The following is a 27,191-nucleotide window of genomic DNA, read 5'->3' as shown; positions in this document are numbered from 1 at the left end:
ACCGTTCCCCACACAACAACACAGACACACACAGACATGATCCCTTCTGTGGACATCACTGCTGGTACTATACATTATGAGCTGCTAAAAATGCACTTTCTTAATTTTTTGTCTAATTTCACATAAAGCTTGAGCTTTAGGCTACAACATCAAGTGTAGCTATTTTACCTTTACGAACTATATTCGTAATTTCACATCTTGTGTATGAGGCTGCCTCTAACTTGATCAATTTGCATAAACCATCGAATTCTGGTCATCATCTTTGCAGAAGCGGCAGCGGTGGCTTTTGGCTACACCGTCTAACAAAGACCGTCATTACCGCATCCCGCGGCGCTTTCCGATGCGCCTCTGCGACCGTCCGGAACGCTCTTCCTTGCGATGTTAGGAAGCCACTGGAGCTATATGCCACTTTTAAATCATCATCTAGATCGACAAACTCATTTCTTTCGAACTGCTTGTTGTTGTTGTTGTTTAGTTCACTGCCCATTCCCCTGAACTTCCGAATAGCGCTACGTACGGTGCGAAAGAAGTTCAACGTACACGCATGCAATTTATTTAATCTACAGCTACAGTTCGGGGAGTAATTGCATAGTTAAGACCTTTAGATAATACTGATGTCACACTTTGTTATATAATTTACCATTAGCCATGTTAATCACGAAAGTATTATTGCCTGCGGAATTCTGTGTGTTACGTTCCTTATCAGATGATCAGTATGGGTAACAAAGATAATGATGACCTGCGCTTGGCAGTAAGACGCATGTTATTGCCTAAGATAACTTACAGATAGCCTACAAAATCAATGAAAGATGATCATTTACATTTATTTGCAAGGCGCCTTCCACTAACGTGTCAAGGCGCCTTGTAAGAACAAGGATAAGGGAAGGCCAAGAGAGACAGAGTAAGCTAAATAAACGGACTTACGAGAAGGATGTGGTTTTTAGACGAGACTTTAACAGTATCCACATTTTGATTTAAAGCTTTGGTGACTGCAGGGATTCATATTCTTGGTTCTTTCGGTAAAGTCACGTAGAAGGGAAACAATAAAATAATAAAAATATAAAACAATACAATTCTCACGACGTTTCGACTGCAACACAAGCAATCGTCATCAGGTGTGAAATCCACAGCAACATTTTTTGAAAAAAGTTAAGAAAAAACCGCCACTTTTTTCAAATTATCTTGCTGTGGATTTCACACCTGATGACGATTGCTTGTGTTGCAGTCGAAACGTCGTGAGAATTTTATTGTTTCATAGTTTTTATTATTCTATTGTTTCCCTTCTACGAGACTTTACCGAAAAGACCAAGAATATAGTATCCACATTGTTGGATAAACGAATTTCCAGCGGAAGGGGAATTCCACAACCGAGGCTCGGCAAGAGAGACATGACCAGCGATGTTGCTGTCCAATGCAGCCAAATCGAACAGCGCGTCTGTCGGAATGTGTTAACCTTCGTCGCCTGATGTCTGAATTTGGACGTAGGCAATAAGGGCGAGGAGAGGATGGTAAAACGAGGAATGCCAATATCGGGACAGCTGGGTTAACGTATGGAAGGGAAAAAGAAAATACAAAAAAAGATTAGTTACCCTTTGAAACCCGGGTGGCAACAGGGGTAACTAAATGGACCATACACTTGGACGCTCGGAGAAAACGAAAATAATGCCATTCATGGAAATGATAAGCTCATGAAAAATACTTCATAGCAAAGCTTCAAACGTGTTGCGGGCAAGCCTGGGTACACGTCATGAGTTGTTTGCATCTTGAAGCGTTGCAAGAGGAGAAATAGCCAAAGTGGCCTTGCCTCACGGCGTGTGGTCGCCAATCCGCACCGTCCGTTCGACGGACGTCCGTGGACGTCCGTGAACGTCCGCGCGCGCCGCACGCACCGCACGCCGCCCTGGGAACGAAAGGCAGTCGAGCATTCGAGCGGCGTGAGAGAAACTGAAACTGTCGTCTCACGGCGAGTCGTCGCCAATCCGCACCGTCCGGACTTCGACGTCGGGTTTCGACGAACGTCCGTGAACGTTCGCGCGCGCACGCACGCACCGCCCCCGGCAATGAAAGGCGGTCGTGCATTCGAGGACGTGAGAGAGAGAGGAAAAAAAAATGTCATCTCAAGTTATTTCCCAGAAACACGAGCCGGTCCACTTCGTCCACCGTAATGTGCGCCCTCCGCGCCGTCACGATGTCCCCGGCCCCGGTGAACACCCACTCGCTGGGAACGCACGTGCCCGGCACCCCGAGGTAGTGCTTCGCCGCCAGCGCCAGCTGTGGGAATTTGAACTCGTGCCCGGCCCACCAATCCAGCGGGTCCTCGTCCAACGCGATGGGCTCTTCCTGCTCGTACAGCTCCATTTCGGCGAGCACTTGGTCGCGCAGGCCGTTGGCGGCGGTCCCCGAGCATCGAACGTCGCCCGCCCGGCCCTCCGCCCCTCCCCGCTTCCTCTCCTCCGCGGGGCTCCCACTGGCGCGCCGGTCCCCCGCGGCGTCCCGCTTGGCCCGCCCGTCGGGCCGGAGCGCTTCGTGCAGCCCGACGGTTTTCCGGACGAGGGAACGGCGGCAGAGGAGCCGCGTGGCGTCGTCCAGGTGGCTTTTGAAGCGCGCGTCGAGCACCGTGCTCTCCTTGAGGAAGTCCTCGACGTCGGCGGCAGCGTGGCGCCTCTCCACGCCGCCGCGCACCGCCTTTTTGACGTCCCGCACCAGCTCGCTGTCGCCCCGCTCGGGCGCCATCGCCTCCACGACGCGCCGCGTGTACGGGTAGACGGTCGACACGGTGGGCCCTTTCTCCTCGCAGAGGGCGCGCGTGACCCACATGACGGGCTCCAGAGCCGCGCACACGTCCTCCGCGTCGGCCAGCGTCTCGTCAACGAGCGGCGGCAGCTCGTGGAAGAGGTCACGGAGGACCTCCTCGGACAGGACGCTCGCGACGATGGCCGGGTACTGCTCGACGTAGCACTCCAGCATCTCGTAGGCGCTGCTCCACCGGCCCGGCGCGTCGACCGCGAGCTCGCGAACCGGCAGGCCGAGCGCCCGTTGCCTGCCGTTGAGGACGAGCATCGCCGCGACGCTCCGGCGGAAGAACCCGACGGTGCGGCGGACCTCGGCCAGGAGGCGAGCCAGCGCCGGCACCTGCAGCCCCCTCTGCGCCGCGCGGTTCAGCGCGTGCGCGAAGCACCCGATGCGGGGCCTCAGCACCGACTCCCGGGGAGCCCCGACGACGGTCCCGGCGGCGGCCCCGGGGCCGTCCGTCACCAGCGGGATGTAACCGTGCGGCCGGTGCAGGTTCCACTCGGCGGCCGTGGCGGCAAGGATGTCGACGACGCGTGCGGCCCCCTCTTGCGCGGCCGCCGGCGGTGGCGGCGGGCCCCCGTCGAGCGGCCGCGTGCGCAGCACGAAGCGCTCCAGCTTCCAGCCGGCGGTGACGAAGTGCGCGGCGACGGTGACGCACCGCTCCGCCGTGCCGGAGGTCCACACCTCGGAGGAGAGCGCCACGGAAGCGGCCCTCTCGAGCTCTTCGTTGACGGCGGAGGCCACTTTGGCGTACAGGTCGGGGATGACGCGCTCGCTGAAGTGCAGCCTCGGAGGCAGCTGGTACCTGCGGGGGGCAACAACGAAAGGGGCCGTTGTTAATCTTTGCACGAGCCCGGTGCCGCTACCCGCCACCGTCGCGCGGCGGCGCTCCGGCCGTTGTCCTCGCCGCGGCTTCGGATCGTTGCGCGGGGCTTTCGGAAGAGCTGCCTCTGCGGCCGTCTGGAACGCTCTCTTTCTTCCGATGTTGAGAAGCCACTGGAGTTGTGCGTTGTTAAATCATCATCATCATCATCATCTAGGTTTAGAACTGCTTTCTATGTTTAGTTTGTTGTCCTGTCCCCCACACCTCCGATTAGCGCGGTTGGCTACGTACGGTGCTAAAGAACTTCAACACATGAACATACAAGCTGGCCTGGATTGCCGATGAGACCCTGAAAGTTGAAAACCATTTTAGCGTTTGCCTGCTGAAACAAAAGCTGCCGGACATTGGTCACAGCAAAGCCCACGGGGCCGATGGATTACATTTATTTTATTCTGATGATGCAAAGATAATTCACTTACTTCGGTTCGAGGAACTGGATCAGGTCCTGGAACCCGACGTTGTCCACGATGCGAGGCCTCATCTCGAGCGCGAGGAAACGCCCCACCTTCTCGGTGAGCTCCTGCTCCCTCCTCGCCGCCAGCCTCTGCCGCTTGAAGACGGCCGGAACGCCGGGCGGCTGTTCGTGCTCGGGTCTCGCGCCGGGGACGGTGCCCGTGGGTGCGCCGCCGACGCCGAGGTCGTAGCCGCCGCCACCGCCCGAGCCGAAGACGTCCGGGTGCCAGCGCTGCAGGTGCTTCCTCATGTTGGTCGTGTTGTAGTACTTGATCCGCACGTCGCACACGCGGCAGACGGTCACCGTGCGGTCGACGGCGCCCGACTCGGACAGCGGGAAGCCAAAGTGCTCCCAGACGTCCGCCGTGCAGTGCGCCGGGGGCGGCGAGAGCATGGCGTGCACGCTGGTGGAGACGGGCGGCTCGTCGTCCCACTCCAACGTCGTCACTTGAGGATCACAGAGAGACACACAGAGACAGATAGACAGAACATATTCTTAGGTTTTTTCGGTAAAGTAACGTAGGTAAAAAAATTAAAATTAATGAAAGTAAAATAAAAAATAAAATAAAAATCACGACGTTTCGGAGGCAACACAAGCTTCCGTCTTCAGGTGGAACCGCCACAGCACGACTGCTGCATCAAGTGAGAGAAATTCCAAGAAAACAGTCCTTGTATATATACTGGTTGAGGGTGGGAGGAGCTATTATATTAATTTAAATAAAAAAATTTGACCTCCGTGACTTTACCGAAAAAACCTAAGAATATGAATCCTTGCAGTCACGAAAGCTTCAAATCTAAACAGAACATGGGTCATCGTCCCACTCCACTACGGGTTTATACTCACACAAAGCCATAATGACTTTACACCATTGGTACCTCATTTGCCAGTAAAAAATATGATAATTGGTTTTTTACCCTTTTATCTGGCAACAAAACTGACACCTTTTTTTACAAGGAGTCATGTTTGCATAGACCACAATACCTGCAGTCATAATGCAAACAAAAACACAACTCTGATAATGTATGCACTGTCCTCCGAAACGTCGTGATTTAATTGAGTTATTTTCATTTATTACACTGGTCAACACACTTTTTCTGGCATAAGGTATTCCAACGGTTTTAAGGTAATTTTGGGGTGCTGATTCCAAATCTGGCATCAGTTTTGTCTATCACATCAGGTTATTGAGATATCAAATATTGCACATTTTCAATAAAAACTGCGGAAGAAAAATATTAAATAAATGTGGATATCTACATGAAATGATATTATAAACACACTATCCTAAAAATACAGCACCATATTTTAACACTAAAGCAGTCACTGACTCGCAACAACTTGCAATCATAAGTGACAGAGTTAATTTCGGGTAAAATCAATGAAAATGGGGTATGCCGATAGCATGTGATAGAGCAAATCTGAGATCAGATTTGGAATCAGCACCCTGAAATTAGTCTAGAACAGCTGCAAAAGTCCAGACCAGTGTTATTATTTAATTTTATTATTATTTTACCTACCTGACTTTACCGAAAAAACCTAAGAGTATGAATCCTTGCAGTCACGAAAGCTTCAAATCTAGAGTGACGGGTTTATACATGAAATCGATTTAAACATCAATGTCACAATTAAGATAATTTGCATCAACTGTAAATAAACGAGCAGAAGAACCGACTCACGAACCCGTCTATTCGAAAGCTACAAAAGATCTTCTGTCGTACGGCTGCCGATGTAGATGGCAGAGGAAACGACCACAATGTCATCACATTCACGTGGTCAAGCACAGACGTCAGCAGCAGCAGCGGAGGAGTGCATCATCATCATCATCGTCATCATCGTCATCATCATCATCGTCGTCATCGTCGTCGCCGTGACGACGCCTCCTCCGTGGCTGTGGATCGGGGCACTGCATTTGCCATAAATATGCTAAATTTATCTTGATATGCAAATTCCTTTGTCAAGGCGCCCCTTCCCCCCTCCAACCCAGCTTAAATATACGCTGCCAAGCTTGGTGGTGCCCATTCAGACGCTGTCTTTCTGACAGACCTGTTCTTCACCTGAGGACGGCTGCTTGCGTTGTGGCCGAAACGTCGTGAGAATTATTTGAAAATGTTTTATTTTTATTATTTTATTATTTCCCTTCTACGTGACTTTAACGAAAGAACCAAGAAGAAGACACCGCATCGTTATTTGGTTAAAATCCTCGGAAAGGATTCCGACCGCTCACCGGCATTTTCCATCGTCTCTCCGTGCTCCCGTTTGACGACGTCCATGGACCCCTCGAACACTCTACCCCGTTGCCGTCCTCCGTTATCACCGCCGCCGCTACCGCCGCCGCCAAACGCAATCTCGGTTCCCGGACGCGGCCTCGTCTCTGCCGCCGCGGCTCCGTCAAACTCTCCGCCGCGCCCCTCCCCGCCGCGTCGATCGCTGGGCGTTTTCCCGGCGTCGGAGACCTCCTGCGCGCCCCCCCACCTCCTCGCCGACAACTTGAGCAGCTTGCAGATCGCCGGCACGCCGCTCGACCGGCCGTGACGCGGCCTTGAGCCGGCGAAGGCGGCCGACACCGCGCCCGCCTCGAAACCGCCCCCGGCGCCCGAGGCGCGGAAGACGTCCGGGTGCCAGCGCTGCAGGTGCTTCCTCATGTTGGTCGTGTTGTACTTGATCCTCACTCCGCACACGCGGCAGATTGTCATGGATCGGTCGACGGCGCCCGACTCGGACAGCGGGAAACCGAAGTGCTCCCAGACGTCCGCCGTGCAGTGCGCCGGGGGCGGCGAGAGCATGGCGTGCGCGCTGGTGGAGACGGCCGGCTCGTCTTCCCACTCCAACGTCGTCACTTGAGAATCACAGAGAGACAGAGACAGACAGATACAGAGAGACAGACAGATAGACAGAGACAAACAGATACAGACAGACAGAGACAGAGAACACGGCTCATCTTCCCACTCCAACATCGTCACTTAAGAATCACAGAGAGACAGAGACAGAGAACACGGCTCATCGTCCCACTCCACTGTGACTTCAAGATCGAAATGCACAAAGCCCAGGGGAGGGGGTCAGTTGGTTACAGATATTTTGTAATGGGCAGTGTAGAGTCTATGGGTAGTGTTGAATCTATGGTGCAGTGTTGAGTCTATGGGCAGTGTTGAGTCTATGGGTAGTGTTGAGTCTATGGGCAGTGTTGAGTCTATGGGTAGTGTTGAGTCTATGGGTAGTGTAGAGTCTATGGGTAGTGTTGAGTCTATGGTGCAGTGTTGAGTCGATGGTGCAGTGTTGAGTCTATGGTGCAGTGTTGAGCCAATGGTGCAGTGTTGAGTCTATGGTGCAGTGTTGAGTCGATGGTGCAGTGTTGAGTCGATGGTGCAGTGTTGAGTCTATGGTGCAGCGTTGAGTCGATGGTGCAGCGTTGAGTCTATGGTGCAGCGTTGAGTCTATGGTGCAGCGTTGAGTCTATGGTGCAGTGTTGAGTCTATGGTGCAGTGTTGAGTCTATGGTGCAGTGTTGAGTCTATGGTGCAGTGTTGAGTCTATGGTGCAGTGTTGAGTCTATGGTGCAGTGTTGAGTCTATGGTGCAGTGTTGAGTCTATGGTGCAGTGTTGAGCCTAAGGTGCAGTGTTGAGTCTATGGTGCAGTGTTGAGTCTATGGTGCAGTGTTGAGTCTATGGTGCAGTGTTGAGTCAATGGTGCAGTGTTGAGTCTATGGTGCAGTGTTGAGTCTATGGTGCAGTGTTGAGTCTATCGTGCAGTATTGAGTCTATGGTGCAGTGTTGAGTCTATGGTGCAGTGTTGAGTCTAAGGGCAGTGTTGAGTCTATGGTGCAGTGCTGAGTCTATGGGCAGTGTTGAGTCTATGGTGCAGTGTTGAGTCTATGGTGCAGTGTTGAGTCTATGGTGCAGTGTTGAGTCTATGGTGCAGTGTTGAGTCTGTGGGCAGTGCTGCTCAATGGAAAGGGAGTTCAAAATCATAATATTCATTGATACTGGAGAAATCCACTGATCTATGAAGCTCTTTTTCAAAGATGCACAGTAAGGGAAACAAATACACAATAGGAGTGCAAATTATAGGAAAAGTAATCAAATTACTAAAATATAACTTTATTTTTTACCAGGTAACGCCCACTGAACTATTACCTTATTTTTCAGAAGTCACCTGGCCACAAATGATAGCCCAATGAAGTGGCTTATGACGTGGAAATTTATAGCTGCAGCCAAATACTGTAAACACGTGACGTTTATTCTAAATGTGGAGGGAAAAAAAACCGGAGGACCCGGAAGAAAATCCACGTGAACATCGGGGGGGGGGAGAGGGACACTGCAGACTCCAAACATACAGCAGGCATTGTCAGGGATGGGATCGAACCCACAACCTCCTGCACCACCAGGCGAGGTCGTTAACATCTCCTAGCCATTTTGGCGTGCCCCCGAAAGCGTCCGGCCAGAACGGAATGACAGCCACTCACCGGCATCTTCAGCTTCCCCGTGCTCCTGTTTGACGGTGGCGAGGGACCCCTTGGGTGTGAGCAGAGTCTCGCACGCCGCTCCCTCCTGCCCTCCGTTGCTGCTGCTGTTGCTGAACGCGGCGACGTTACAACTCTGCCGTGGTGGCCTCCTCTCCGCCGTTGCCTCGGCTGCGTGGAACGCGACGACGCTGCCGCTGCCGCCGTCATAATCTCCATCGCGAGCGCTCGGCGCGGCAGTCCGCGGGCCTCCGTCCGTCCCCAATCGTTTGCCGGCCGCCGGACCGGCGTTTGTAATCAGCGCGTAGCGCATCGTGTCCTGTCCGCGGCTCGCGCCGGCCTCGTCGGCGAACTCTCGTTCTCCCTTCGCCAAAAACTTCACCCGCTTGAAGATCAGCGGGATGCCGGCGCCCGCAACAGCGCCGGCCTCGCCGCCGCCGCCGCTAGCGCAGTTGTAGCTGACGCCGGTGCCGAAGACGTCGGAGTGCCGCCGCTGCAGGTGCTTCCTCATGTTGGTCGTGTTGTAGTACTTGATCCTCACCCCGCACACGCGGCAGACGGTCACCGTGCGGTCGACGGCGCCCGACTCGGACAGCGGGAAGCCGAAGTGCTCCCAGACGTCCGCCGTGCAGTGCGCCGGGGGCGGCGAGAGCATGGCGTGGGCGCTCATAGAGACGGGCGGCTCGTCGTCCCACTCCAACGTCGTCACTTCAGGCTCTAAGTGTGGAGGGGAAAAACCGGAGGACCCGGGGAAAAATCCACGCGACCACCACGGGGTGAGGCGTCAGGGTCGGGATCGAACCCACGACCTCCTGCATACCAGGCGAGGTAGATAACATCTCCTAGCCACCGTGGCGCCCTAGAAAAATTTGCCAAGATCAAGCTCTCCATGCCTGCAAGGGTCATGAGGACGTTGCCGTTGTATAATTTAGATTTAGTTTCGTATTTTAGCCGCCCAGCGCTCCGTTCATTGCTGTGAACGTCGCTCCTCCACCCTCCATTGTTGTTCGAGGCCGACTGCCTCCAACTGCCCAGTAGCGTCCTTCACGAGCTTCCTCCACAGCGATCGATTTTGATACCGCTGGTACCAGTCATCAGCAAGTCCACTCAGCTCCACGTCCTCCTGTGCCACATCACTCCATCTCTTCTCTAGCCCGTATCATGCCCGTTTAGCCCCCTCTATCCGGCCAAACAAAAGCTGTTTAGGCATGCGGTGGCTTGGCATGTGGGCTACATGACCCAGCCAACGCAGCCTTGCCTTCCGGAGGAACTCACCAATGGTTAATCCCAGGATGGAGGAAGGAGGGCATGACCGTGGCAGAGAAGACCCAAAGCTTCGTATGGAGTGACAGACCAGGTAGCTTCCACACAGCATTACGCAGCCGATTAAAAGATAATGCCGCCTGACTAATTTTGAGTGAGTCCTCTGTTGTCAAACCGGAGCTGGTCATAAGCACAGCGTCCAGGTATGGGAAACCCTCTACTCTCTCTACAACTGTTCCATCATCAATGGTGAGCTGAGGGGGTGGAGTGTTTGATGGCACAAAATACCCAGGCAGATGCTTAGTTTTGGTGGGGCTGATGGTTAGACCCCACCTCTTAGTGGCACACTCCAGGTTCAGCAGCAGTGCCTCCAACTCCTCCTCTGAATGAGCAGCAATCACCAGATCATCAGCATACATAACCAGGTCAATAAAACAGAGATGTAGGTCTTGTTGGAATTCCCTGCACCTCTGCTGTAGCAGGGGTACAACGAATATGGCATCTGTGTAGGACCTCCCTGGTCTGAAACCACATTGGGGCTCCGCAAGCCTCTCCTCAGGGTGCCTAGCAAGTCGATGTTGAATAATCCTTGCCAGGACCTTTTCCGGCACACTGAGAAGAGAGATGCCCCTGTAGTTGTTACAGTCTGTGCGGTCCCCCTTCTTAAAGTAGGGGACCACCAGGGCTTCCTTCCAATCCTGCGGAACCCATACCGGGTCCAGACAGTTGTGACGATGTCATGTAGGGCAGTCTGCACACAGATGCCACCATCCCTCAGCATTTCGCTTGGGAGATAATTTTTTCCCGGCGCTTTTCCTGGTCTCAGACTCTGGATTTCTCTTCATACTTCTCCGCAGGTGTCACCTCAGCCAACCACTCAGAAGGGGTGGCTCAGTCTGCCAAAATTTGAGGCACAGCAGCCCTAGCAGCGTCGTCGCCACCTTGCCCCATGATGTTGTCTGGGCTGAGGGAATTCCCTCCCCCAAGACCTCACAGAAATGCTCTGCAGACCTGTTCCCTCACCGTTCTTTCCCTTCAGGATGGTGATAGGCGAGGCGCTGCAAGTATTTTTTTTTCATGGAATTCAACGGTGATTTATGATTGCGGGGCCACTGAGGCAGATTCCATCTGCTCAGCAACCCGCGCCCACCACTCATCCTTGCAGCGCCGCACAACAAAGGCTGCTGTAGATGACAGAAGTGGGCCCGTCGTTTTCTCTCAACCAGCCGGACCATTTCCTTCCTTCAGCCAGGGTCTCTGGATAGGTCAGGACCGCGTACCCAAAGCAGCCATTGCAGCTGCATGAGCCACAGTCCTACACCTCACCCCATTTACCCTCAACATCAGGAGGGGGGGGGACGATGCCAACCCAGCTGCAATCGATGTTGAAATTCCTGCTTGCAACTTTCATCAGCGAGGTGAGACCAGGCCAAATGTGGCTTTGAATAGGGTCCTAGATGGACCCCCACCACCAGGGTGGAAGAATTGCAGGCGCATCTTTTAGATGACAAGCCAATGGTCAGTGGGCAGATCAGCTCCACGGTAGGTCCTTGTGTCAAGGACATGGGCCCGCATTCACTGTATAGTCCAGCAGATGTCCTTTCTTGGACCCGGCGTGCAGCCATGATGTTGTGTGGATACTTCGATGCCGGAACAGCGTGTTGGTAATTACAAGCCCATGCACTGCACAGTCTGGCAGCATTCTGTTACCGTTGTTATTGAGCTGATCTGGCCCATGCCTTTCGATCACTCCAACGCAACATACATAGAGAGCCAGAGACACCCACAGATTATCACGGTTGGCTACGTACGGTGCGAAAGAAGTTCAACACACATATACATACACCGAAACCCACAGACACCCAGATCCACGCGGACCCACATAGACCCAAAGAGCGTTACAGATTAGCACGGTTGGCTACGTGGGGTGCGAAAGACGTTCAACACGCATACATTGTGCTAGTCTCACGATGTTAATATCTTTCATGACGTTTGGCAATTGGACGGATTAAAATTTCTCATGTAACAGGACCAGGACCAGCCTCCCCTCTAGCTCCAGTTGGCATTTTACGAACACTTTTAATCGCTCGTGATGACCTAGGTCATAAGAGTTTAACACGTAGGAACGAAACAGGAGGATTCCTCCACAAATCTGGCTGTAGCCTGATGAAGCTAGTTGTGATTACTGGCGAAACGTCGTACTCAGATTGTAAATATTGCGGCTTTGCTCTCCAATTGGCACGTTCTGTTTACGTGACGTGGAAACCATCGTGGCTGACGATAGCAGCGGCAAATACGAGTGTGGCAGTCGTTAAACTCGGCCTGTTCAAATACGTTCGGAGAAATAAAGCCCCGAAACTCACCTCACGTACCCCCTGGGACATTTACACGTAACCCCAGGGGCCCGTGTCATCCCCCGCTGGAGGACCACCGGTCTACAGCGTCCGACCAGAACGGAATGACAGCCACTCACCGGCGTCTTCAGCTTCCCCGTGCTCCTGTTTGACGGTGGCGAGGGACCCCTTGGGGGTGAGCAGAGTCTCGCGCGCCGCTCCCTCCTGCCCTCCGTTGCTGTTGCTGAACGCGGCGACGTTACAACTCTGCCGTGGTGGCCTCCTCTCCGCCGTTGCCTCGGCTGCGTGGAACGCGACGACGCCGCCGCCGTCATAATCTCCGTCGCGAGCGCTCGGCGCGGCGGTCCGCGGGCCTCCGTCCGTCCCCAATCGCTTGCCGGCCGTCGGACCGGCGTTTGTGATCAGCGCGTAGCGCATTGTGTCCTGTCCGCGGCTCGCGCCGGCCTCGTCGGCGAACTCTCGTTCTCCCTTCGCCGAAAACTTCACCCGCTTGAAGATCAGCGGGATGCCGGCGCCCGCAACCGCGCCGGCCTCGCCGCCGCCGCTAGCGCAGTTGTAGCTGACGCCGGTGCCGAAGACGTCGGAGTGCCGCCGCTGCAGGTGCTTCCTCATGTTGGTCGTGTTGTAGTACTTGATCCTCACCCCGCACACGCGGCAGACGGTCACCGTGCGGTCGACGGCGCCCGACTCGGACAGCGGGAAGCCAAAGTGCTCCCAGACGTCCGCCGTGCAGTGCGCCGGGGGCGGCGAGAGCATGGCGTGCGCGCTGGTGGAGACGGGCGGCTCGTCGTCCCACTCCAACGTCGTCACTTGAAAGGCAGCGATAGACAAATAGATGCAGAGAGACAGACAGAGAACACAGCCCGGGGGAGGTGGGGGGGCAGGGTCAGTTTGTTGGTGAAAAACATTTTAAAAATTTCTACATAGAAATTCTTTGCACTTGGTTTGAATTCGTTCGACATGCGGCTATGTGGTCAGACATTGTGTAGTGGACTGTGGTGGGTACAGTGTGCACCACATAGGGATACACACGCACACACAGGTACATACGGAGATACACACAAAGATGCAACACATTCCTGCGGAGGGAGCTGGTAGGAACGTTGGGTTGCTCGGTCAATGGCCAGGGTCAACGGCGGCGTGGTGTATTCCGCAAATATGCCCGACTGTGAGGGCGGGCACAAGCCGGCGTGAGTAGGTTAAACGTTGAGTTTTATCAGGGCACCATGGGGTGACCAGCCCCTCCCCACCCAGCCCCACCCCTCCCACCCCCCACCCAGCCCCACCCTCCCCTCCCCACCCAGCCCCCCCACCCAGCCCCTCCCCATCCTCCCCTCACCACCCAGCCCCACCCCTCCCATTTTTGGATGCACGACGGACGGACAGACGGACACAATAATCCCCTGTGGGCTGGTGTAACCAGGAGGTTCCTACCAGTAACATTGTGAGTGTACTGTGTGCGCTAATTAGCAAGCAGCTGTCTCGCACACAGAGATACAAAGACAAAGATGCCCTGTATGGCCTTAACAGACTAGGAGCAAGTGCTGTTAGCGAGGAGCACCTATGAAGGCCGAGAGTGTGGCATACGATGGGGTGGGTGACACCTGCTGCTGTATATTTCGAGTTTGCGTGTCTCTCTCCCCGTGGTCGCGTGGATTTTCCTCCGGGTCCTCCAGTTTTTCCCTCCACATTTGAGTCAATGTCACGCGTTTAGAGTATTTGGATGCTGCTGCTGCTACAAATTTCCACACGATGGGCCACTTTGTTGTGCCGCCATCATTTGTGATGGCAGCTTACCGGGGCCTTACCTGGTAAAATAAAAATTAACCCGTAAAAACAAAGTTTTTCACTATAAATCCTTTATATGCATGGCGGCTAGAGTCCTCTCGTCCTCTGGCTTGAGATGGCTGCCACCTATGGGTCAGATGATTGCCTGCCACCATTAAGCAATTGGTAATTAAATATAATTATTTTTTCCTAAAAAGTGTAAAAATTTTGCATTTTTTTTTCACGAAAATAAATTGTCAGCACAACGAGTCTGTGTGGAAAATGTCAGCTCGATTGGATCACGGGAAGTGGGTTAAAAAACGACCGAAAGATTTGCACGGTCGTAAGCGCGCAAGCAAGTGAACTTAATATAAAGGATTTAAAAATAGCTTAATTTAGATTCAACATGCAGAGTATTTGCGCTGCTGACTATAAATGTCCAAGTGATGGTGATGACAAGCCACTTCGTTGAGCTGCTGTCAGTTTTGACAGCCAGGTCGGGCGCTTCACGTAAAAAAAAGTTAGGTAGTTTTCAATCTAGTAATAGGTTTTTACCCTTTCAACTGGTACAAAAACTGACACCTTTATACAAGGCATCATGTTTGCAATAACCACAACACAAGCAGTCAAAATGCAAACAAAAATAAACTCTGATGATAATGATATGCACTGTCCTTGAAGTTGATTGGTCCACACCCGAGACAGCTTTTCTTAGAGCCTAGCCTCCATTGGTGTTGGACCAGATGACGCCAAAAGGCGCACAACTCAAAAACAGCGCACTATCAGAGTATTGAGAGCTCGGGGTAAGCATTTACACTATGAGACATCTCCTTTACCAGTGGCAAAATATAGTAATAGGTTTTTACCCTAGTTTTTAAGGTAAAAACCTATTACTATATTTTGCCACTGGTAAAGGAGGTCTCATAGAGTAGTTTTCAATCTTTCTTTGAGACGATAAGAACCACTCACCGGGGTCGTCATCGTCGTCTTCTTCTTCGGCCTCCCCTCGTCGCCGCTTCACCGAGCCGGGCGACTCCTCGGACGCCCGGCTCTCCGGCCCTCCGTTATCGGCGCTCTCGAACGCAACATCAAAACTCCGCCGCCGCTCCCGCCGCCGCTCCCGCCGCCGCCGCCGCCGCCGCCTCCTCCCGTCGGCTCCGTCCGACGCGGGAACCGGCGGGCTCCCAGCGCCCGCCGCCCCCCCGGGGTTCATGACCGGCGCCTGCCGCGCTGCATCCGGCGGCCCCGTGCCCTCGTGCGTCCCGGCGCGCTCCTTCAAGAGGCCGAGGGTCGTGAAGGCCCTCTTGTGGTCGCCGCGCTGTTGCCGCCGTGCCTCCGCCGCCGCGGCCTCAGCCTCCGCGACCGCCGGCCGCTCCTCGCCGCCGGCGTCGGGCGCCCGGGGTCGCGCCTCGGTCTCCGAGAGAGCCGTCCCTTCCGCGGCGTGTAGGTCCTGGTGCTCCTTGAGGGTGTCGGGGTCGCCAAAGCCCAGCCAGCAGATGCCGCAGATGAACTTGTCGTCGGCGCCTTCGCGCTTCGCTCGCTCGCTCTTGACGGTGGCCCGCGGGCGCGCTCTGGGGGACGACCGCGTCCGGAGGTCGCCGGATTCCCCCCGCCGCCTGTCGTCTCCCCGCGGCCATCGGCCGTCGACGCGGCCATCGTGGTTTTGCTCGCGAAGGCCCCGGCCGGAATTCTGGGATCGCGACGCGGCAGGGAGTCGCTCGCGCGAGCCAGTTGGGTGCAACGCCAATTCCGCCAGGGCCACCTTGTTGTCTGAGGTGAAGGGGTTTAAACAAACACCGATCTGTTTAGCGCAGGCTTCTTGAAACACCGGCGTGTTGTACTGGTGCCGAATTGGCCACGTTTTGTTTACGTGACGAGCCTTTACTAATTGGCTGCGTCGGCTGGTTTCGGGTTCGACGGTGCATTTATATTCACGCGATCCAACCCAACAAAACCTCTACTGTGGATAATATTGCTCGAGACAGCCTTACTATGACTCAAGCTGTCCATTCGTAACTCACAAAGCGGCGCAATCACCCTGCGCTAGAGAACAGCCCTGGGCAGGGTCCGTCACAGTGCCACCAACGTGGTGGTGCTTCCATCGGCCGCGACGGCAAAATAAAAGACGCGGTTCTGAAGAAACGAGTCTCCGATCATTCTTTGGTTCTTTCGGTAAAGTCACGTATAAAGATAAAATAATAAATAAATTAAATACTAGCATACGACGTTTCGATTGCAACACAAGCAATCATCATCAGGTATAAATTAAATAGAAACACAAATCTAGTATACTTAGAAATGTAATGTAATACAACAGAGAGTCGGATAACATAACAGTCAACACCCTATCTGGTTGATTACGTTCTTCCTGAGAATGAAATTAAGTTTGAGTCTCCGATCGCAAGGATTCTGAATAAAGAGTCGCGCAAAACGGCCACACTCACCGCCGCTGTCACCACCGTCTTCCATCGGCAAGCGAGCGCGGGCTGCCCTCTCCTGGGAGTCGACGTGTCCCTCCGAGTCACACGTCCCGACGGAAGGGCTGCTTTCTCCGTCTGGGGAAGCGAGTGAAGAAGACCGCGCACGTCTGTTACAATTGTCCTTCCCCCGCAACCTCCGATTAGCGCGGTTGGCTACGAACGGTGCGAAAGTTCAACTCGCACAGACTACACTTAACACTACAAATCACACTACACTATACCCTACACTATGATACACTACACCACGATACGCCATTGAAAATCTTTGGAATTGTTTGTTGTTATTGTGTTTAGTTTGCTGTCATTCCCCCGCACTTCCGATTAGCGAGGTTGGCTACGTACGGTGCCACAGAAGTTCAATGTAAACACAAACCACAATTTCAACAACATCGTCACATTCGTCGTCCCACCTAATTATTATCGAATACATCTCCGTGACCGATATAGACCCATAGAAGTAGAGGACAATTGATTTTCTGCCCCACTGGAATCTACTGCCCAAAACACCACGGTGGCTAGGAGATGTTGACTACCTCACCTGGTACACAGGAGGTCGTGGGTTCGATCCCGACCCAGACGATGCCTGCTGCTGTATATTTGGAATCTGCGGCTCTCTCTCATCATCATCACGGTGGCTAGGAGATGTTCACTACCTCGCCTGGTATACAGGAGGTCGTGGGTTCGATCCCGACCCTGACAATGCCTGCTGCTGTATATTTGGAGTTTGTGCTCTCATCATCATCATCATCACGGTGGCTAGGAGATGTTAACTACTTCGCCTGGTATGCAGGAGGTCGTGGGTTCGATCCCGACCCTGACTATGCCTGCTGCTGTAGATTTGGAGTTTGCGTCTCTCTCTCATCATCACGGTGGCTAGGAGATGTTAACTACTTCGCCTGGTATGCAGGAGGTCGTGGGTTCGATCCCGACCCTGACGATGCCTGCTGCTGTAGATTTGGAGTTAGCGTGTCTCTCTCATCATCATCATCACGGTGGCTAGGAGATGTTGACTACCTCGCCTGGTATGCAGGAGGTCGTGGGTTCGATCCCGACCCTGACGATGCCTGCTGCTGTAGATTTGGAGTTTGCGTCTCTCTCTCATCATCATCACGGTGGCTAGGAGATGTTAACTACTTCGCCTGGTATGCAGGAGGTCATGGGTTCGATCCCGACCCTGACGATGCCTGCTGCTGTAGATTTGGAGTTTGCGTCTCTCTCTCATCATCATCACGGTGGCTAGGAGATGTTAACTACTTCGCCTGGTATGCAGGAGGTCGTGGGTTCGATCCCGACCCTGACGATGCCCGCTGCTGTAAATTCGGAGTTTGCGTTTCTCTCTCATCATCATCACGGTGGCTAGGAGATGTTAACTACTTCGCCTGGTATGCAGGAGGTCGTGGGTTCGATCCCGACCCTGACGATGCCTGCTGCTGTAGATTTGGAATTAGCGTGTCTCTCTCATCATCATCATCACGGTGGCTAGGAGATGTTAACTACCTCGCCTGGTATGCAGGAGGTCGTGGGTTCGATCCCGACCCTGACGATGCCTGCTGCTGTAGATTTGGAATTTGCGTCTCTCTCTCATCATCAGCACGGTGGCTAGGAGATGTTAACTACTTCGCCTGGTATGCAGGGGGTCGTGGGTTCGATCCCGACCCTGACGATGCCTGCTGCTGTAGATTTGGAGCTTGCGTCTCTCTCTCATCATTATCACAGTGGCTAGGAGATGTTAACCACCTCGCCTGGGATACGGGAGGTCGTGGGTTCGAACCGAACCCTGACACCCTTGCGGTGTCTCCATCTCTCTCTCCCTGTGGTCGCGTGGATTTTTCTCCGGGTCCTCCGGTTTTTCCCTCCACATTCAGAATCAACGTCACGCGTTTTACAGTATTTGTGACGGTGACAATAAGCGGCCACTTGGTTGAGCTATCATTTGTGATAGCCCGGTCGCTTCTGAAAACAAGCTACGCACCTGGTAAAATAAAAAATAGTTTAATTTTAAAAATGTTGTGTTGCGAGCAGAGGTCGCAAACGGGTTTTGATTCCTTACCCGTACCCGGCCGCACCAGGGTCGCAAACGGGTACCCGTACCCGTACCCGGCCGTACCCTACCCGTACCGGCTACGGTAGCCGTTTGCGACCCTGGTGCGGCCGGGTACGGGTAGACCGTGAGTCACTGGTGAGTTACCGTTTGTCACTAATTTCCCAACGTCTTGTCTCTTCTCACAATTCAAGTTCCTAGAATCAACCCACCCGCGCCTGCAACATGGCTTCATCCCAGAGGTCGCAATCAGGTACCCGATACCCGTACCCTACCCATACCCGGCTGGGTACGGGTAGCCGGGTATCGGGTAGGGTACGGGTATCGGGTACCCGGTTGCGACCTCTGGTTGCGAGCGCAGGGTGGTGACGCGGACGCTGGGCCACGACGAACCTTTGTCTCCCGGAGTTTGTGCCTCTGCCTCTGAGTCGAGGCTGTCCTCCCATTCTTGCTTCACGATGACCGCCACGGGAGCCTCGCAGGAAAGAGCAGACTCCTCCGCTGCCTCCATCTCGCTGTGCCCTATCCGCAAACACAATTTCGATTTAAAGCTTTCGTGACTGCAGGGATTCATCTTCTTGGTTCTTTCGGTAAAGTCACGTAGAAGGGAAATAATAAAATAATACAAATAAAACATAATAAAATAATTCTCACGACGTTTCGGCCACAATGCAAGCAGCCGTCCTCAGGTGAAGAATGAAGACGGCTGCTTGCTTTGTAGCCGAAACGTCGTGAGAATTATTTTATGTTTTATTTTTATTATTTTATTATTTCCCTTCTACGTGACTTTACCGAAAGAACCAAGAAGACAATGACAATTATTATAATTAGCGAGTCTGAATCATGGAGCCTCACAGTACAAAGAGAACTCTGCTGCCACCATCTCGTGGTGCCCTGTCGGAAAACACAAAGACACTTATTATAATTAGCGAGTCTGAATCATTGAACCTCGCAGGAGAGAACTTCTCCGCTTGCCACCATCTCGCTGTGCCCTATCCGCAAACAATAACAATTATCTTCTTGGTTCTTTCGGTAAAGTCACGTAGAATGGAAATAATAAATAAAAATAAAACATAATAAAATAATTTTCACGACGTTTTGGCCACAACGCAAGCAGCCGTCTTCAGGTGAAAACCAGGTCTGTCGGGGAGACAGCGTCTGAATGAAACAGCACACGAGCTTGGAGCATATATATGCTCCAAGCTCGTGTGCCGTCTCCCCGACAGACCTGGTCTTCACCTGAAGACGGCTGCTTGCGTTGTGGCCGAAACGTCGTGAGAATTATTTTATTGGTTTATTTTTATTATTTTATTATTTCCATTCTACGTGACTTTACCGAAAGAACCAAGAAGATGAATCCCTGCAGTCACGAAAGCTTTAAATCGAAAAATAACAATTATTATAATTAACCAGGCGGAATCATTGAGCCCCGCTGCCTCCATCTCATTGGACTTTGCCTGGTAGGATGGGGGGTGATGGTTTAGTTGTATTTGTGTGTTTTGGGGTGATTTGTGGTTTGCCTTCGATGTACCTTGCACCGCTATGGCGTTTGTGTATTGTTTGTTGTTGTAACGTTTTGACCCCGTGCCTCCTACTGGATAAAGGAGCTTTATAGCTCTTCGAATTCCTTCAGTCTAAAATATTTCTGCATCCTCCGGTTTTCCCTCCTCATTTAGAATCAAAGTGTAAATTTCGATTTAAAGCTTTCGTGACTGCAGGGATTCATCTTCTTGGTTCTTTCGGTAAAGTCACGTAGAATGGAAATAATAAAATAATAAAAATAAAACATAGTAAAATAATTTTCACGACGTTTCGGCCACAACGCAAGCAGCCGTCTTCAGGTGGAGAACAGGTCTTCAGACTCTGCCTTCTCGACAGACCTGTTCTCCACCTGAAGACGGCTGCTTACGTTGTGGCCGAAACGTCGTGAGAATTATTTTATTATGTTTTATTTTATTTTATAAATAAGACATTTGTGACGATGTGTGACGAGGGGGGGGGGTGGTTTGAGAAACGTGACGTCACATCAAAATGCGCAACTTTAAATACAGACAACACGTTATACTTAATTAAATAGACTTTGTAAAAAATGTTTTCTCCTTCAAGATCAGAGTGCAGCGCCACATTAAATACGCACTACAATGACAATAGTTGAAAGCGATTTGAAGCATGTTTTATATTTTTTTTGGGGAGGGGGGGGCAAAGCTTTGGGACGTCTTATTTGAGGGGGGGGGGTCTGACTTTTTGTGACGCCGTGTGACGAGGGGGGGGGTCAAAAATCGTCCAAAATCGCGTGACGTAATTTATGGACGGCCCCTAACCACACACAGCACCGGTGGTGAACATGTACACAAAGCCATGATGCTCTGACAATAAATGATATTGTCTTTGAAACTGATTGGTCTACACCAGAGACAGCCACTACACACACACAGACCCACAGACACCCAGACCCATAGAGGCCCACAGATTAGCACAACTAGTTACGTACGGTGCGCAAAAGAAGTTCAATGTACACACACGTGTGGACTAACGTGTAAGAGTAGCAACAATGGGTAGTGGTAGGTACTGCTACTGCTGCTGCTACTACTGCTGTTACTACTGATGCTACTGCTGTTACTATTGATGTTACTGCTGCTACTGATGATGCTACTGCTGCTACTACTGATGCTACTACTGATGCTGCTGCTACTGCTGCTACTACTGATGCTTCTAACGCTACTACTGATGCTACTGCTGTTACTACTGATGCTACTGCTGCTACTACTAATGCTACCGCTGCTACTACTGATGCCGCTACTGATGCTACTGATGTTACTACTGATGCTACTACTGATGCCGCTGCTGATGCTACTACTGCTGCTACTGCTGCTACTACTACTGCTGCTGCTACTGCTACTACTGCTGCTACTACTACTGCTACTACTGCTACTACTACTACTGCTGTTGCTACTGCTGCTACTACTACTACTACTGCTGCTGCTACTACTACTGCTGCTACTACTGCTACTACTACTGCTGCTGCTACTGCTGCTACTACTGCTGCTGTTGCTGCTGCTGCTACTGCTGCTACTGCTGCTGCTGCTACTACTGCTATTGCTGCTACTGCTGCTACTACTGCTATTGCTGCTGCTACTGCTGCTACTACTACTGCTACTACTGCTACTACTGCTGCTGCTACTACTGCTGCTGCTGCTACTACTACTGCTGCTACTACTACTACTGCTGCTGTTACTGCTGCTACTGCTGCTGCTACTGCTGCTACTGCTGCTATTGCTGCTACTACTGCTGCTACTACTGCTGCTACTACTGCTACTGCTGCTACTGCTGCTACTGCTACTTCTGCTGCTGCTACTACTGCTGCTGCTACTATTGCTGCTGCTACTGCTGCTACTGCTACTACTGCTACTGCTGCTACTTCTGCTACTACTGCTATTGCTGCTGCTATTGCTACTACTACTGCTGCTACTGCTGCTATTGCTACTACTACTGCTACTACTGCTATTGCTGCTACTACTACTGCTACTACCCCCTCCCCCGGCGGCAGCAGCAGCAGCCGTGGCTCGCCCCCGCTGTGGCGGTCTCATCGCCTCCCACCAAACCTCACCACACGTCACCAAACTTCACCAAACTTCACCAAACCTCTCCACACGTCACCAAACTTCACCAAACCTCTCCACACGTCACCAAGCTTCACCAAACCTCACCACACGTCACCAAACTTTACCATACTTCACCAAACATCACCACCTCACCATACTTCACCAAACCTCACCAAACCTCACCACACGTCACCAAACTTTACCATATTTTACCAAACCTCACCATACTTCACCACTGCGGTAATAACGTGGGGGGATGGGGGGTAGGGGGGAGGGGGGGTAGAGGGGGGGGTAAAGGGGGGTAGGGGGGGATGGGGGGGGTAGAGGGGGGATGGGGGGGTAGAGGGGGGGGATGGGGGGGTAGAGGGGGGGATGGGGGGGTAGAGGGGGGGATGGGGGGGTAGAGGGCGGGATGGGGGGGTAGAGGGGGGATGGGGGGGTAGAGGGGGGATGGGGGGGTAGAGGGGGGGATGGGGGGGTAGAGGGGGGATGGGGGGGTAGAGGGGGGGGGATGGGGGGGTAGAGGGCGGGATGGGGGGGTAGAGGGGGGATGGGGGGGTAGAGGGGGGGGGATGGGGGGGTAGAGGGGGGGATGGGGGGGTAGAGGGCGGGATGGGGGGGTAGAGGGGGGATGGGGGGGTAGAGGGGGGGTAGGGGGGAATGTAGGGGTAGGGGGGATGTAGGGGTAGGGGGGGGGATGTAGGGGTAGGGGGGGGATGTAGGGGTAGGGGGGGTCTCTGTTACTCGTTTGGGGTCTTCGGTAGTGAAGACGGCGGCGGAGATCCTCAGCGAGACGACCGCAGTTCCCTCCTCGCAGTCGCGTGCGAGCACCGCGGTGGTGGTGGCTACGGTGGTGGTGATTGTGGTTGTGGTGGTGGCTGTGGTCGTGGATGAGGTGGTGGCTGTGGTGGTGAGTGTGGTTGTGGTGTTGGTGGTGGTGGCTACGGTGGTTGAGGTAGTGGCTGTGGTAGTGGCTGTGTTGGTGGTTGTAGTGGTGGCTGTGGTGGTTGTGGTGGTGGTGGCGGAGGTGGTGGCTGAGGTGGTGGTGAGTGTGGTTGTGGTGGTGGTGGCTGTGGTGGTGGATGAGGTGGTGGCTGTGGTGGTGAGTGTGGTTGTGGTGGTTGTGGTGAGTGTGGTTGTAGTGGTGGCTGTGGTGGCTACGGTGGTTGAGGTAGTGGCTGTGGTAGTGGCTGTGTTGGTGGTTGTAGTGGTGGCTGTGGTGGCTAGGGTGGTGGTGGTTGTGTTGGTGGTGGTTGTTGTTGTTGTGGTGGTGGCCGAGGAAGTTTACGAGCGAGGGGTGGAAGACAAATCCGGGATCGGCCTCCCCAACCTCGCCATCGCCTCCATGTCGCCGGAACGCCGCCGCGCCGGTGACGTCATCGGACGCGACGATGACGTCATCTGACCAGACGATGACGTTATCGGACAGACCACGACGTCATCGGACCAGACCATGGCGTCATCGGACCAGACCATGACGTCATCGGACGCGACGATGCCGCCGTCGGGCCCGCCTAAGGGTGACGTCATCCGACGATGACATTACCAGACTCGGCCCCGACGATGCCGATGACGTCATCGTCGTCGGTGACGTCATTCAATCGTTTAAACTTGATTTCGATCGCACTATTGGTGCAAAACAACGCAACACACATCGCTTTACAGGCATGGACGGATACAAGTGAAATTGTAGGGGAATTAAAATCAAGTTGTAGCACATTTCTAGCAAGTTTAAAAAATATTTATTTTTAAAAGTGCTTCATGATTCTGAAGTCCTCAGACCCCGTTGCGTAGCAGCGCTGTGACGTCATCGCTCGTTTGATGACGTCGTCGGCGGTCGGAAAACTGTCGCAGAGGTCGGGGGGGGGCCCTGAACGTGAATCCCCCCTCATGGAGGGGGGCCCTGAACGTGAATCCCCCCCCCATGAAGGGGGGGGGCCCTGAACGTGAATCCCCCCCATGGAAGAGGGGGGGCCCTGAACGTGAATCCCCCCCCATGGAAGAGGGGGAGGCCCTGAACGTGAATCTCCTACCCTCCCCACGGAGGTGGGAAGCGAGCGGCTGGATGTGGACCCCAAAGCGGCTCACTCGCAGCAGTAACAGCAGCAAACAGCAGCAGCAGCAACAACAGCAGTAACAGCATCAGCAGTAACAGCAGCAGTAACAGCAGCAACAGCAGCAACAGCAGCAGCATCAGCAGTAACAGCAGCAGCAACAGTAACAACAGCAACAACAACAGCAGCAGCAGCAGTAACAACAGCAGCATCAGCCAGGTCATTCAATTTGAGGCTGAGTCGACCTAAGGGGGGGGGGGGGGGAGACGCAGGGACCGGCTCAGATAAAATCGCCGTCTCCGAGCAGCCGGTGGCCACGTTAATCGGGGATCGAACTCAACCCATTCATTCAATCCAATCATCATTGAATGTCAGAATAATAAACACAATGTCCTGCGGAGGGAGCTGGTAGGAACACGTTGGGTTGCTCGGTCAATGGCCTGCAGGGTCAACAGCGGCGTGGTGTATTCCGCAAATATGCCCGACTGTGAGGGCGGGCACAAGCCGGCGTGAGTAGGTTAAACGTTGAGTTTTATAAGGGCACCACGGGGTGACCAGCCCATCCCCACCCTCCAGTATTATTCTTATGATATGGCCATCACTCATTAAACCCATTCATCTTCTTGGTTCTTTCGGTAAAGTCACGTAGAATGGAAATAATACAAATAAAACATAATAAAATAATTCTCACGACGTTTCGGCCACAACGCAAGCAGCCGTCCTCAGGTGGAGAGCAGGTCCAGCTCCCTCTGCAGGAATGTGTTTTATTTGACGTGACCGGGGTGCGTGGGAGACTCTGGACCCGGACCGACAAGACCAGGGGTCGGCAACCTACGGCTCCGGAGCCGCATGCGGCTCTTTACGGGCTGCTTCTTGACGATATGTATGTACTCAGATGCATTGCGGCTCTTGAAATACTGAATTTTGTACCGAATTGGAAAGAAATGGCTCTTCTTGTTATTTTGGTTGCCGACCCCTGGACAAGACGGTTGAGCGGAGAGCGCTGGGCCGGTTGGCTGTGGCAATGAACGGAGCGCGACACTTTTCTCGAAGACGTCGAGCGAGAACGCAGGCGGATCCTCGGAAGCTCCGCGTGCCGTGTCGCCCGCTCCGGTTCCCGCTCTCTCTGGGGGGGGGGGGGGGGGGGGGGGTCGCGGGGTCGGCTGGGGGGCCCCGTGGGGTCGAGGCTGCGATTCTGGACACCTTGAAGGAGTCCAGGAGCTCGTCGATGGGCTCCTGCAGCGGCCTTGAACACTGAACGCTCCGGGGAGCCTTTAATATTTGTAGTGTGTAACATACACGGAGGCGCACACACTATAAGTTGGATGCAACAAGTTTAATAAACAAACTATGAACATTTATCGATTTAAAGCTTTCGTGACTGCAGGGATTCATCTTCTTGGTTCTTTCGGTAAAGTCACGTAGAAGGGAAATAATAAAATAATAAAAATAAAACATTATCAAATACAGTTCTCACGACGTTTCGGTCACAACGCAAGCAGCCGTCCTCAGGTGAAGAACAGGCCTGTCGGAAAGACAGCGTCTGAAATGACGGAATACACCACGCCGCCGTTGACTCTGAAATGACGCTGTCTTTCCGACAGACCTGTTCTTCACCTGAGGATGGCTGCTTGCGTTGCGGCCGAAACGTCGTGAGAATTATTTAATGTGTTATTTTTATTATTTTATCATATCTCTTCTACGTGACTTTACCGAAAGAACCAAGAAGATGAAACTATAAACACTCTGAGTCCACGAGCTCGGTGTGGCTCTCTATCGCTATGTGCGTGCGAGTTAAACTAAACGAACGGGTCAACAGCAGCAGGACACATTCTGCTTGACCCACGAATCCCAGTCCAGACTGCACAACAAAACGAGGAGCGAAGAACGAAGAGCTTCCAGTTGATCCCCACAGAACGAGCCAAGAACACTCATGGGACCGCCCCTTTATGCTCCTGACCGTGACGTCGACACGCCCACGGCCCCGCCCCCTCCTGTATGAAGACATGGCTCTCGGCCCCCGGTCACGTGTCCCTCCAGTACCCGGCACTACAGTGCCCAACGCTATGGGGAGCCATTAACACTGAATGTTAAAGGCTCCCCATAGGGTTCTGTGTTAAAGGCTCCCCATAGCGTTCAGCGGAGCCTTTAACACTGAACGCGGAGCCTTTAACACTGAACGCGGAGCCTTTAACACTGAACGCTATGGGAAGCCTTTAACACTGAACGCTATGGGGAGCCTTAAACACTGAACGCTATGGGAAGCCTTTAACACTGAACGCTATGGGAAGCCTTCAACACTGAACGCTATGGGACGCCTTCAACACTGAACGCTATGGGGAGCCTTTAACACTGAACGCTATGGGGAGCCTTTAACACTGAACGCTATGGGAAGCCTTTAACACTGAACACTATGGGAAGCCTTTTAACACTGAACGCTATGGGGAGCCTTTAACACTGAACGCTATGGGGAGCCTTTAACACTGAACCCTATGGGAAGCCTTTAACACTGAACGCTATGGGAAGCCTTTAACACTGAACGCTATGGGGAGCCAATAACACTGAATGTTAAAGGCTCCCCATAGGGTTCTGTGTTAAGGGCTCCCCATAGCGTTCAGCGGAGCCTATGGGGAGCCTTCCAACACTGAACGCTATGGGGAGCCTTCCAACACTGAACGCTATGGGGAGCCTTCCAACACTGAACGCTATGGGGAGCCTTCCAACACTGAACGCTATGGGGAGCCTTCCAACACTGAACGCTATGGGGAGCCTTCCAACACTGAACGCTATGGGGAGCCTTCCAACACTGAACGCTATGGGGAGCCTTCTAACACTGAACGCTATGTTAACAAGAACAACGCAACCACCCCCAACATCATAACACAAAATCCGCGTGCCATGGCACAGGACGGGCTCCGGCTCGCGAGACCACAACCCGATGGTTTGCAGAAATCTTGGCGTGCTGGTGAGAATCATCGGAACCGGGTAGTTTTTGAGCGCGTCCTCATCGCCGGACCCCCAGACGGGGTGGGGGAGGCCTCCGCGGG

The 27,191-nt window shown here is 53.2% G+C and overlaps 2 protein-coding genes across 3 annotated transcripts in view; both read right to left on the bottom strand.

The window, feature by feature from the left end:
- Positions 1-2,079, bottom strand: part of LOC144949970 (uncharacterized) — a 37,816-nt gene extending 35,737 nt beyond the window's left edge. The window contains exons 1-2 of the mRNA XM_078879960.1: positions 2,050-2,079; positions 1,810-1,900 (exon numbers count right to left, since the gene is read on the bottom strand). Of these exons, the coding sequence (XP_078736086.1) occupies positions 1,810-1,900; positions 2,050-2,079 (121 nt within the window). The remainder of the gene's footprint in view (positions 1-1,809; positions 1,901-2,049) is intronic.
- Positions 1,172-23,457, bottom strand: LOC144949908 (uncharacterized). 2 transcript variants are annotated; one of them, XM_078879891.1, is made up of 9 exons: positions 22,835-23,457; positions 18,882-19,010; positions 16,412-16,522; positions 14,937-15,737; positions 12,320-13,009; positions 8,587-9,300; positions 6,352-6,963; positions 4,096-4,576; positions 1,172-3,598 (listed from the first exon to the last, which is right to left on the bottom strand). In XM_078879891.1, the coding sequence occupies exons 2-9, from the start codon at positions 18,997-18,999 to the stop codon at positions 2,113-2,115; spliced, it is 5,013 nt and encodes a 1,670-aa protein (XP_078736017.1). In that variant the 5' UTR covers positions 19,000-19,010; positions 22,835-23,457; the 3' UTR covers positions 1,172-2,112. The 2 variants fall into 2 exon arrangements, with proteins under 2 accessions (XP_078736017.1, XP_078736018.1); XM_078879892.1 differs by lacking the exon at positions 18,882-19,010.
- Between the last annotated feature and the right edge of the window lie 3,734 nt (positions 23,458-27,191).

This window comes from Lampetra fluviatilis, chromosome 55, assembly GCF_964198595.1.
Source record: "Lampetra fluviatilis chromosome 55, kcLamFluv1.1, whole genome shotgun sequence".
Taxonomy (NCBI): domain Eukaryota; kingdom Metazoa; phylum Chordata; class Hyperoartia; order Petromyzontiformes; family Petromyzontidae; genus Lampetra; species Lampetra fluviatilis.
The sequence above is the reverse complement of the archived record's forward strand: the minus strand, read 5'-3'. Positions and strand labels throughout refer to the sequence as shown.

What these genes read in the sequence shown, in the direction of transcription:
- LOC144949908 (XM_078879891.1), bottom strand. Translation starts at nt 18,999, where the DNA reads ATGGAGGCAGCGGAGGAGTCTGCTCTTTCCTGCGAGGCTCCCGTGGCG. An exon ending in AGACGACGATGACGACCCCG is followed by an intron (nt 13,010 to 14,936) that starts GTGAGTGGTTCT and finishes CTGCCTTTCAAG; the next exon opens with TGACGACGTTGGAGTGGGAC. An exon ending in CGGGGAAGCTGAAGACGCCG is followed by an intron (nt 9,301 to 12,319) that starts GTGAGTGGCTGT and finishes CTCCACACTTAG; the next exon opens with AGCCTGAAGTGACGACGTTG.